The following is a 13,830-nucleotide window of genomic DNA, read 5'->3' as shown; positions in this document are numbered from 1 at the left end:
GTAGCTACTTGCAGGCTGAGGATTCGTTTTAAACGGACGACCTTGGGAGTCCGTTTAATTGAATCCGAAGCCAGCAAGTAGCCTTCCAGCCGAGTCATATATAGTGCTTTTCTCAAAAATAGTGCAAGAAATAGAAATATTTTACAGAACTTACAGAAGCAACGTTCTAATTTTCCATTAATTTTCACAGAAAAAAATACAACCATTAAAAAAATTAGCTTGCCGACTTAAAAAAAAAAAGTGTATTTTTCTGCTGAAAATACGCCAACCTATTTGAGACACCTAAATAGTCGCGGTACCAACATTAAGCCTGTAACAGACTATCGCACCGCACCGCGACCTTGGAGCGTCGCACCCATAAGTGAGAGCGAGAAAGAGATATCTGTTTCTCGCTCTCACTTATGGGTGCGACGCTCCAAGGTCGCGGTGCGGTGCGATAGTCTGTTATAGGCTTTATAATAATAAGTGCTGATCATCTGTTTGGCTGTTTAAGGGACCTATGCCTTCATTTGATATGGCCATTTGAAGTTTTAAAAAGTTTGGAACTCGTTAAATAATGGAATTTGTATGCGACATTGCAGTCCCGAAATCGAGACTGCAATGTTTTTAACTTTTTAATTTTTTGAATGACCATAAACTACGCACTTCGAGACCTATTTTTTAACCGGCAACGTCGACTTTGCCGTCCATTTTTGAGAAAAGATTTTATCTAAATCGAAAGCAATAGTCAACTGCCAGAGTCAGCCTTATAAGAAAACTATCTGAAAATCTTCTATGTATCCAATGACATATTATAGTTGTAGTCGATATTCATTAAAATAATGATTTTGCCTCAACAGTTATTAGCGATTACTAATTGATCGAATAGACATACTATTTTTTATCAGTATATACCATGCAATAATTAATTGTTAAATCCTTAAGTTGATTGTTACCTTTTGGAATAAATAGTGCACTTTTACGAGACAAACGTCTTGAGATTCCTTTGCGAGACGTGTCGGTGTCTGAAACTCAACCGGACTGAAGAGTATTTTTATTGTATAAAACGGACAGCGTATGGTTCAATATTAAGCATAATTATTATTTACCTTTGTAAAGAGTTAACGTAATAAAATTTAATAAAAAATAATTATGTAATCTAAGCATGTGTATACCAACGCGAATAGCCATCAAGTTGAATATTTTCTCCTATAGAAACGTGCGCTTGTTTTGATTGAGATTGACGGAATTTTGGTTGACGCGATTTGCTTATTCTGTACATACATTTGTTTTTCTATCAAATATTCGAACTTGTTTATTGTATTCAGACCATATTCGAAGGAGTCTGTGAATACTTAGGGGCGTATCGATGTTGAGGTTCTTGTGGTAAGCAAAAGCTTGTTAGGCAAATTCATAGGCAGCCTTACGAGTCGCCTTAAAGGTTGTCGATCTTTGTAAATAGTGAAGAACTGAGCTTTTTCGGAGTTAGCGTGAATGGTTTGATGAATGTTAATTCGAAATGTGGCAATAGTAAACATTTTATATAACAGCCAAATGCGTTGTCCCTCCAGTACCTTATAAGAAAACGTAGGTTTGCATTTATGTATATACTCAATGCATAACACACTGTAGTAACAACAACACTAAAGTCATGACGAATCATTTCGTAAATTGACCCGCCAGTTCCTATCTCTATCGCACGCTCATAATTATATTGCTGTTCCGCTCGTAGTGTCATTAACCGCCGGCATCATGGGTAGGACATCAATATTATAATTACGCGAGTGCGATAGAGATAGGAACAGGCGGGTCAATGTACGAAATTCTTTGTGCTTGGCGTCCTTACTTTACAAACCATTGGTAGACCTTATTTCGTTGTAATAAGAGTTACTAATGGTTAGTCTACCGTATCGACGGTACAACACATCCTCGACCACATTTAGCCTTATTATTGCAGTAGGTACAGTGTGATATGCTCGTTTTTTCGGGTTATTCCCACTAGTTACCACCAAGTTCTTACCAGTGGTAACTACTGGGATTTTTTTTCCCACCTTTTACCACTGGTAACTACTGGGAAAAATAATTCCCAGTAGTTACCACCAAAATTTTGTTAGAGTTAAATACTAATAAAAACAGTATAAAAAAATAAAAAATGAATATAGTGTGATTTAATAAATCATTATTAAGTCGATTAGTGTTTTAGTAAACTGCCTTAAAAGTGACGATAAAATATTGAAACAGTTTAACCGATACTAGTACAAAAACTATAATATATGCTAGGATAAATTTAATAATCCATTTAGATTATTTTTAAGTGATTTTATTCGGTAACTCAAAATCACTATATTTATACTATACTATTTTATACTGTTTTTATTAGTATTTAACTCTAACAAAATTTTGGTGGTAACTACTGGGAATAATTTTTCCCAGTAGTTACCAGTGGTAAAAGGTGGGAAAAAAAATTCCCAGTAGTTACCACTGGTAACAACTTGGTGGTAACTAGTGGGAATAACCCGTTTTTTCCCCTTTGTTGGGTAAATTGACTAGCATAGACCGTGGGGACTGACCTGGAATCTGGTATGCTGTTTCCTTAGGGGCCCCTGGTCTGGTTCCTTCGATGATGAAATGTAGAAATCTCATAGGCTGGCGTCGGCAGACGACTTCTATTTGTGCTGGACACTTGTAGGTTTGATTTTGGGTTTAAAAGCTCAAGCTTTCGACGGAGCGAGCAGATACGGCGCGTTTCGATTTTGAGATCGTTGAGAAGAGTATGGTAACACTCGAGCTTCCAGTGTTGCGCGCTTTTAGAAAAGCGTTCCGTTTTAGGCTTATCCCGTTTGGAATATGCTAGTCGATTAAGTATTAATCGATTTGAAAATAATGAACGAAAATACGTAGTATTTGTGCGTACATATACAAAAGTACCGAACATGCCGCCGGCCATAAAATAATGCTTATTTTATCTAAGAACTATCATACAGAATGCTATACTAACTTAGGACTAAAACATGTAGGTAATGCTATACCTAAGGGGTGCCTATTCAACAGGCAGGGGGCAGACCTTAACTACAGGTCGCTTAGTAAGAGTATTACCGATGCGTACAGTTACGACTCTGGTAATACCGTCGGCGCCGGGATGCAGTTGATGCACGCGCGCGAGACGCCATTGCAGTGGTGGCAGTGTGTTGTCTAACAACACTACTACAGAGCCCTCCCGAAGGGGTGTGTTAGTATTGTCGTGGAACCATTTACCTCTTGGTTGTAGCTGGTGTAAATATTCTACGCTCCAGCGTTTCCAAAAATGTTGAACAGCTTGTTGAATAACCTGCCATCTAGCGAGGCGGTTTGGATTGTCGTTAGACAAGTCAAATTCAGGTAAAGACGTTAATGGTTCCCCGATGAGGAAATGTCCAGGAGTAAGGGGTAATGGATCAGTAGGATCATTACTAAGTAGACAGAGAGGTCTTGAATTACAGACCGCTTCAATTTGACATATCAAAGTGTTAAATTCGTCCTGAGTTAGTTTTAGTGTACCTATGACACGATGCAAGTGTCGTTTCAGACTACCTACGGCTCGTTCGACGAGACCGGCAAAATGCGAAGCATATGGAGGATTAAACTGCCAGGTGATTTGCATGTTTGTCAGCTGGTTGTTTATAGCAGTCTGATTTGACTCGTTTCGCAGAAACGTGTAAAGTTCGGAAAGATACCTGTCACAACCTACGAAATTCCGTCCGCAGTCAGAACGGATCGTTTTGCAATACCCGCGTCGGGATATGAACCTACGCAATGCGTTTAGAAAAGATTCGGTTGAAAGATCGGGAACTAATTCCAAATGGATTGCTTTCGTTGATTGGCAAACGAATACGCATACGTATGATTTATAAACTTTCGCGTTACGACGTTTACTTATTTTGAGAAAGAAGTGTCCCGCAAAGTCAACGGAAGTATTTAAGAAGGGACGAAGTGATCGAACCCTAGTAGTAGGTAATTGAGCCATTGATGGCTGTGGTGCGACAGGTCGTGCACGAACACAAGATACGCAGCGTCGTGTGCGCATACGCACAGCATCGCGAGCACACAGGATCCAGTAGGTCTGTGCGAGGGCAAACTGCAAAGTTTGAGGTCCCACATGTAAATGTGTTTTATGATAGTAATCAATGAGAAGATTCGTGAAATGGTGTTTCTTGGGTAACAGAATTTGATGCTTGGCATCATACGGTACGTTGGCCCGATTTATTCTGCCGCCGACCCTGAGGAGTCCGGCATCGTCCAAGAAAGGTTTCAGTTTCTGAAGATGTTTTGTACATCTATCGTCGTCCTTGAGACGCGAGATGTCTTCAGAAAAGCATTCACTTTGGACAAGTGATATAATTCGACTGAGAGCTTGTTTTGTCTCAGGAACTGTGACATGTTTAGTCGTAGGACTATTGGCTTTACGACATTTGTTTATGAATCGTAACATATACGAAATGACGCGTAGCATCCTTGGAAGCGATGAGAATCGCTCAATGAACTCTAAGCTTTTAGGTTCATTGGTTTGTGTGAGAAGAACATGCTTGCGACGTTCTTCGTCGGTGTGACATACGACGTTAGTCTTAGGCCACTCTGACTCATCTTTACTGAGCCAAGCAGGTCCCGTGAACCACAGTTGATGGTTCAACTGTGATGGGAGAACACCACGAGACGCGGGGTCTGCGGGGTTGTCTGCGGATTGAACGTGGTGCCACTGCGAGGCAGGCACGTTGCTTGTTGTCTCCGCTATGCGGTTAGACACATATGTCCGCCACTTGTCTGGAGACGAACGTAACCAGGCAAGAGTTATAGTGGAATCGGACCAAGCGTAAACTTGGTCGAAAGACAATCTACTGCTGTAAGCAGTGAGGACCTTTTTTATCAATTTTGACAGTAGATGAGCACCGCATAGCTCCAATCGAGGGATAGTAAGCCGTTTCAAAGGCGCAACTTTTGTTTTCCCTATGAGAAGGTGAGTGCTAATGGCACCGTTCGAGTCAACGACACGAATGTAGACGCAGGCGGCGTACGCCTTTTCAGATGCGTCTGAAAAACCATGAAGTGACACTTGATGTGTGCTAGGAAGCACATGACGAGGTAACGCAATATCTTGTAGCAACGGCAGTTCGTCGATGAACCGAAACCACAAGTCACAGATACCCTGTGGAGGGGCAGCATCCCAACCTGAGCCTGATACCCATAAAAGTTGGATTAAATGCTTCACGAATACAGTCACTGGACTTAGAAATCCGAGGGGATCGTAAATCTTAGCGATTTCTGCTAACATTATACGTTTTGTACATTTGCGTGAATTAGCTACTCCATCCGTTTGATAGGAAAAAACGTCAGATTTAGGGTTCCACTTGAGCCCTAAGACTTTGACGGAAGTGTCAGTGTCAAGTGCTGACAGAATAAGAGCGTCATCATGACTGGAAGCATCATCGTTTAAATGCGATAAAAACTCGGAACTATTACTGGTCCATTTGCGGAGTTCAAAGGTTCCTGCCTTGCAAATGGAAGTTAGCTGATGCTGAAGAGTGATAGCATCTTCAACCGTATCAACTCCAGTAACGACATCATCAACAAATACTTCGTTAAGAAGTACTTGCGAGGCAAGTGGGAAGTTGGCAGCTTCATCAATTGCTAATTGACGAAGTGTTCGCAAAGCGAGAAAAGGCGCGGAAGCGACGCCGAATGTGACAGAGCACATACGATATTCCTTTACGGGATCATGGGGAGAGAATCTCCAAAGAATCCGATGGAAGTCACGGTGTTCTTTACAAAGACCGATGTAGCGATACATCATTTTGAGATCAGCCGTAAAGACGATTTTATGAAGTCTGTACTTCAGTAAAATTTCAGAAATGTCTTGGTGCAATTTCTGACCAGTGAGAAGATTATCGTTAAGAGAACGACCAGATGTAGTCTTGCATGAAGCGTCATACACAATACGATGCTTCGTAGTAATCGTAGTGGATGTGGAACTCTTCACCACAATGTGGTGGGGTAGATAGTAGGGGGGAGTGCCAGGACTCGTTGAGTCAGTGACCGGCTCCATATGTCCCAAGTCTAAGTATTCTTGGATACCTTTGTTATAGTTCTCACGTAAGGCAGGGTCGCGAGACAGGCGTGCCTCTAGTTTAGTTAAACGCGAGAGAGCTATAGCACGAGAATCGCCCAAGGGCGGAGCGTTCTCCTTGAAGGGCAGAGAAACTGTATATTTCCCATTTGCATCTCGTGTGTGAGTATCGACGAAGATCGACTCACAGCGTAATTCATCTTTTGTAAGATGTGGATGTTCTGGTAGGGATTCCAACTCCCAGAACCTTTGAAGTTTCATGTCAAGTTGGCAAGTGTTCAAGTTGACACTTAGTCGTTTCATACTTTCATATGAAATTCTACCACCTATCAAATAACCAAAAATGCTATTGATGGCCACGGGTGTGCCCGGTGGGCCCTTGATATTATCCAGTAGCAGTATGCTATCCAGATAATCGGATCCCATTAGCAGTTCAACAGGCCGTGTTGAGCGCAGTTCTGGGTCCGCTAGATCAAGATTTTGAAGGTGTTGAAACTTCCGAATATTCCCAATTGATTGAGGAATATAATTTATGTAGCTTGTCAAGTCAGACAAGATATAAGCTTCGATGTGAAGCTTCGGCTCGGGTTTGTTGTGAGGTGTGACCTCGCACAACACGTAACCACGTGGTTGGACTTCGCCACCAATGCCGGTGAGAGTGGTGCCCGGCGGCGCGGAGTACCGCAGCAGGCCGAGACGTTGGACGCACGACTCAGAAATGAGCGTGGTCTGCGCACCTTGATCCACAAGGGTGCGAACGGACCGCGGCGTGTAAGGCCCTTGGTTCCAGGGTCGTAAGTTTACAAGCGCAGTCGTGAGTAAGACCGTACAGTTCTTACTAGAAGGATGCCCCGTAGCTCCATGTAATGGAGTGGGCGTGAAGGTTTCCGCTACTGAGCGCAACTCAGGGGAAGAAGAAGACTCCGTAGTCAGTAAGACGTTTGGAGGCGGCGCATCTTCATGTAATGAAGAATGATGCCTTTGAGTGCAGACGCGGCAAGCATGGCGCGACTTGCAGTCTTTAGATTCGTGACCACTAAATAAACAATTGGTACAAAGTTTATTTTGTTCCACGAAATGTTTCCGTTCCTTTAAAGTGAGCGTATTAAACTTCTCACATTTATATAAAGGATGTGAATTGTCCTTACAATACGCGCATTTAAATTTATTTAAATAATCCACCGCAGTTGTAGCATGTACACTCATAGTACGCGAGTTACGCGCAAACGAAGAGTTATTATTGCGCGGTGCATTATATTGCACGTCGGAGTGCGCGCGAGTAAGCGACATCGCACGCTTTCCCGCCAAAGCATGGCGCGATGACGTCACCGCAGCTGACCGGGCCGAGCCGGCCGTACCGCCAGCAGCAGCGAGCGCGGGCGCCGCGCGCTGCGCAGGCCCCGCGGATGTACTTGAAGTACGTGCGGACGCGGTCATCACTTCGGATGCCGCTAGTTCCTTATCGAGGAAATCGAGTAATTCGGTCACGTCAGGAATTTCACATGAAGTTTTTAATGATAATTCAAAACGCCTACGAATATGAGGTGTAATTTTGCGTAGCAAAATATTTAAAAGTACGAAACTCCAGTCGTCAACTGGTAAACCTAATGATTTTAAAGCAGTAATATTCTCGTGATAACAATTCATCAAGTTACGTAAACTTGATTCAACATTTTTCTCGTTAACTGACTCACAGTCAAAAATGTTGTCAAAGTGTTTTGTTGAAATAATTCGTTTGTTTTCATAACGCGAAATTAATACCTGTAAGGCATTTTCGTAATTAGAATCCGTAACAGGAATCGATTTGATAAGATTATACGGTTCATCTTTTAAAAACAATAACAAATACCGGAAGCGTTCGACATTTGTTAAAGTGACGTTGTCATGTACAAGTGATTTAAATAAATCATAGAAAGCATTCCATTCAGTTAGAACACCAGCGAATGTTTGAAGCGATAAGCGCGGTAAACGAATATGCGATTGATTTGATTGCTGAGCGCAGCAATTTGCATGTGACACCCCATTAAGTCCGCCGCAGGCAGACGTAAATGACGCAATACTTTGTTTACGCTCCTCCTTAAGCGTATCCAAGGCAACTTGGACCTTAAAGTACAAAGAATCGAATTGGTTTCTCACAGCTAAATTATCATCGCGGTTGAATGACTCATTCTTTGCCGATAACTTTTCAATTTTCGCTTGAACTTGGAAAAATGATTTTTTGATTGAGGCTAATTCTTTAACTCGAACTCGAAATTCGGCTACATTATCCGAACAGTCTACAATTTTTTGAATATTATTAATCGCTAAATCACGTTCGAATGTCAATGGTTCAATCTCCTTAGCGGTCATTTTGTAAGAAATTGAGTTATTTTACTGTGTAAAATAATAACGTTATCACGAGATAAGAGATGATTCAGATGATTGAACTTGTGAATCTGTATAGTAGGTATATACGTTATGTTAAGTTATAAGATCTCTAAAAATGGCTAGGTACTAGCAAATAGTTAGTTTGTTAATAAAATAGTTATATAATTTGTCGCAAGTTAAAAGTAAGTTGTAATTTAACATGCAATGTCAATTACAAAGATAATATTTCCCGTCGGTAGAACCCGAGCTAAAGAAATTTGAACTCTGTGCCGTACGCAATACGAGCGACAGTTTACTCGATACTGTAATTATGACAGCAACCGATAACTTGGTTTTCCGGTATGTAATACCTGAACCTTAAAAATACACTTAAGTACGTAAATACTAAATGTAATGTAATGTACGTTGTACAAAATAAAGAAATTGGTTGCGACAAACTATATTTAGACCTAGGTATTAGTACTAGGCAATGACTCCACGCGCGCCGCTGTAATATCTACCGCCCGGTTCTCGGAAATTATAGACGAATGTAATTTCGCAAAAAGTGCTCAAAACCATATAAAACTATATATAATTAGAACGATCTCGTTGAGATCTAACTGTACGTATCAGTATTTTTGAGAAATATTGCACGACGTTGTCGGAAACTCGATATTTACAATTGTAAGCGGAGGTAGGTTCTCGCTAACTTACGAACAAAGGAATAGGAATTTACTTGAAATTACTTTGGTACAGCACAAATAATACGCATATAAACCGATACCAGATAGTAATATCCGGCTCGAACACAATTATGTTGGGTAAATTGACTAGCATAGACCGTGGGGACTGACCTGGAATCTGGTATGCTGTTTCCTTAGGGGCCCCTGGTCTGGTTCCTTCGATGATGAAATGTAGAAATCTCATAGGCTGGCGTCGGCAGACGACTTCTATTTGTGCTGGACACTTGTAGGTTTGATTTTGGGTTTAAAAGCTCAAGCTTTCGACGGAGCGAGCAGATACGGCGCGTTTCGATTTTGAGATCGTTGAGAAGAGTATGGTAACACTCGAGCTTCCAGTGTTGCGCGCTTTTAGAAAAGCGTTCCGTTTTAGGCTTATCCCGTTTGGAATATGCTAGTCGATTAAGTATTAATCGATTTGAAAATAATGAACGAAAATACGTAGTATTTGTGCGTACATATACAAAAGTACCGAACACCCTTAAATATGTATTTATTTTCAGTCTCAAGTAGAGATGTTTCCTTTGTGCGTATTTTTTTTATTCAGAGCTTTAGGTATGTTTTTGACGTATTTGGAATACTTGACGTAGCCCTAGTGTGAAAAATAAAAGTATATACGCGGTGATTGCACAGCGTGGCAAAATAAACTAATTAAATGCAACAACATTACTTGTGTTTATTCTTTCAACTTGGCCAGTCCATTGTTTCTTTTTGTGTATAGCCATGTCTGGTGTATTGCTCTCGCTCTGTTATAATTATCGATAAAAACTCCAATCCAAAAAAAACGTTGCACGCACATTTAGAAAATAAAATCATAACCTAAAATAAAATAATAAAAAATAAGGTCGCGTGTCAACGGAGGCCAGTACATGGGACTGCTTTTAAATGTAACAGTGTTAGGTAATTGGGTGAAACCTTTTAACCTTTCAGGTGTGTATGGAGGCCAAAAATCGTGGGTTCAAACCTCGGTTGTGCTGTATAGAGCAGAAAAAAATGATTAAAAATTATCATACACACTAAGAGGTTAACTTTCAGGGTGTTTTTGCAATTCTTACTCATATTCTACGAGGTGATAATAATAATAGAGGTGAATTATAAAAATAAACTAATCGCGGAACCTACCCTGAAATTGCGAAAAATCTGACTGTTACAGACATCTGATCATCTGTGAAATAGTTAATTGTTTTAATTTTACCTTTTTCTGAGTTGGTCCTATAGGAACGGTGTGATGACTAACTTAATCACCTCACACAATATGACAAAGTAGGGTTGAAGAAACATGTGTGTTGTATGAGGGTATACTACTGACAACATTCTTGTCAGGCATGTATACCTCAGGGTCGGATGCACCAAATCGTCTTGTCACCGTAAAAGCGTTCGCGAAATATTCTTCTATGAGAAATATCATACACCGCTGAATGACCGCAGATCATTTGGTGCAACTGGCCCTTAATGTTGTAGCTAGGTAGTCGAATCTTAATTTGACCTCAATTTTAGAATGAAAAACAAGGCGTTTGTATGATTATATCAATGTCGGCTAGAGTTAAACATTTTGTAATATTCATTGCAACGCGTAAATGAGTAAAAAATAACTTATAACTAATGTGTTTTAATACCTTTTTTACCTTGTAACTTTAAAATTATTAGTTACACTTACCTATACAAAAAAAACCGACAAAGTGCGAGTCGGACTCGCGCACGGAGGGTTCCGCATCATCAACAAAAAATAGAGCAAATAAAAATCGTGTCTGTTGTATGGTAGCCCCCCTTAAATTATATTTTTAGTATTTGTTGTTATAGCAGCAACAGAGGTACATCATTTGTGAAAATTTCAACTGTCTGGCTATCGCGGTTCATGATATACAGCCTGGTGACAGAGGGACGGACGGACGGACAGCGAAGTCTTAGTAATAGGGTCCCGTTTTTTACCCTTTGGGTACGGAACCCTAAAAATTTAGATAGTTCTGGACCGTAGTGGAGATTTTGGACTATAAGGTTTATTCGGGTAATTCCGAAAATCATTGTAAAATCACTCATATTCCGTTGTAGTAAGAGTCAGCTTTTGGAATTATCCGCCACTTTCGTTCAATCGGAAATACCCGAATACATTTTACTTGGGTAGGTTTACGATATTGACATTTGATAACGATTTCGGAGATAAGGCTACTATTCGTTTCAACTTCCAGGGCGTTAGAAAGTGGTAAAACTTTAGAAAACTGTAAAGTCGGATTGGATTTAACATGAAACAATGATTAATACAAAAATAACATAGTTTTATTTTATACAAATGATACGTATATAATATTTACAACGGTCCCTAGATACGAATAATCGATAACAGCATAATATTCGTAACCACAGAACATATTAAAGAGGTTAGAATGGCTATCGCGCGCAGTTAGTATCGGAACCGGTGTCGCCGCTCGTTCCTCTCCACATTTACTAACACTCGCGCAACGGTAGTAAAAACTTGTGTGCGTGGTGAATGGATACGCCTCCTTTAGACAGATTTGATGTCTGGCTTATTAATCTGAAGGTTATTGTGGCGCAAAAGGCATGTTTACTTCGTTTTTCGGTCAGTGCGGGCGAGTAGCATGCGAGCGTTTGCTCAAAACCGGCGGCGACACGTACCCTGCTCGCATCGCCATTCTAACTTGTTTTGTGCTCGTAACGATATAAGACAAGTAGGTATCTAAAGAAATAGCAATAAACAAAAGTGAACAAAAGCGTGCACGTGGCAGAATTAGGATAGTTACCGCGAAAGTCGAAAGAAGTATGTATCCCTCGTCTCTATCGTATTTAAAATGTTTTGAGTGACGGTCGTAAATAGACACTTCTAATTTCGATATTCGCGGTAGCCCACCGGGCGAATGATCTTAGCGTCGAAGCAAACGGACTGCATTCTGATGCACAGGCGTTAAGCTCTCATACAAGTCGTAGATGGAATACAATTTGTCTATCAAATCAACCCTGAGGCAGGTACGGCTTACGGTGCATATTACGAACATTGATATGTATAAGTATTATTATTAACCTTTTCCACGCCGTGTCAAACACAAAAGCTGTCACTCCGACGCCACATCATTGAAGTGTCAAAACTGAAGTTGAACTTTATGTATATGCACGTAGGTCGATGTTGCTCTGTGGTCTGTGACCGATTACCGTCTTTGGCGTTGAACCTACGGTGCGGATATATCGGTCATTGGCGTCCAAAAGGTTAAATTACTATATTCGAACTACATTCGATTAAAGTTATATTTTGACAGCATTCTAACTTGGTAAATGAATAGATATTTAGATTTAGGTACACAATGTAATTCAAAATATAACAAAAATATTCGAATGGCAAGTTGAACGTCATATTCCATTTTCAGCTGCAAAATAGCAATAAAATAATAAGTTATAATAATAAGTAGTGTAGTAAGAAAGAAAAAAATATGCCTGCTACTCGCACCAATCAGTCTAATCACTAATAGTAGATAAGTTGCACTCGACAGTTCAAATCACTTATTCAATAAGTCATTATCACCATGTTAAAACATTTACACCAAGAATAATATCACTTGGTCCACTATAAATCTACAAGTTATACTTTTATACCTGAAAATTGGCACCATATAAATGTATACTTCCTCTTATCTACTCAGCCTTGGTCTACGTTACGCGCTTCCTCTAACATTCACGTGACCACATACCTATAGAACGGCACGTGATATAGTTTTTCGTCGCTAATTGACTAGTAATGATGGCGCCCAAACATTAGGTAAATCTTCCTCTTCACTGGTAATCTTCAGTATTCCTCCCTACTTATGGTGATCAAGATCATATAAATCATGCATTTTACGCGGATATGGCGAAAACTAGTAAAAACCACTAATAAATTCCTAAATAAAAATGATTTGTAGATGCTTCTAAACGGCATTTTGCTTCCAATACAAGACAAAGAGAAGTTGTAAATGAAGTCCATTGAAACTTTTTATTTTAGTTAAACGTTGGCGTGATTTAATGCCATAATTCATTTTCAAATAAATAAAGTATGCCATTACACTTTTACCTATTTAAAACGTTTTTGTATAAATGTAAGTCTGTGCATAATTGGCGAATAAATGTAATTACGGGGATCGATATCCCTCCAATTGCAGTTTATTTACTATTTTAATTGTTTTAGCTAATTACTATTCTAACTATTCATTCGATTATTGCTGATGCAAATGGCATAATTCTAACAGCAACAAATTCAAACGAACATTAGTCGACCTTATTTTACTGCATTAAGCTATCTATATTATACTGACAGTGGTACGTTTTACAATGAAGATTTTTTCATTATTTTTCACACAAAATAAATACAAAATCTTACATTGCTGCATGTCGCAAAACGACCTCTTGACATACGTAACGTAATAAAAATGAAACAATTTGCTATATTAATGCATTGATTACAAGGCGAAATATTAACAGTCAGTTTAACAAAGAGTGAAACCTAGATTACACATTTTATTACATCAGATTCATAGATCTGTCTAATAAATGGGGCTTCTAGGTTTTGGTAAATATTGTTTTGAATTATGTATAGCAATTGTGTCATAACTAACCAGATTACAATTAATGTTTGAATCGTTAAAATGACACGAGTCACAAGATTTAGGTGTGTTTCGAGAAACAAAA

At 39.7% G+C, this 13,830-nt stretch overlaps 1 protein-coding gene across 1 annotated transcript; it reads right to left on the bottom strand.

The window, feature by feature from the left end:
* Positions 1–3,933: 3,933 nt before the first annotated feature.
* Positions 3,934–7,513, bottom strand: LOC134652321 (uncharacterized). The gene is made up of 3 exons (XM_063507493.1): positions 7,416–7,513; positions 4,203–7,112; positions 3,934–4,093 (listed from the first exon to the last, which is right to left on the bottom strand). The coding sequence occupies exons 1-3, from the start codon at positions 7,511–7,513 to the stop codon at positions 3,934–3,936; spliced, it is 3,168 nt and encodes a 1,055-aa protein (XP_063363563.1).
* Positions 7,514–13,830: the final 6,317 nt, after the last annotated feature.

This window comes from Cydia amplana, chromosome 11, assembly GCF_948474715.1.
Source record: "Cydia amplana chromosome 11, ilCydAmpl1.1, whole genome shotgun sequence".
Taxonomy (NCBI): Eukaryota; Metazoa; Arthropoda; class Insecta; order Lepidoptera; family Tortricidae; genus Cydia; species Cydia amplana.
Note: the sequence above shows the minus strand (reverse complement) of the source record. Positions and strands in the feature narration are given on the sequence as shown.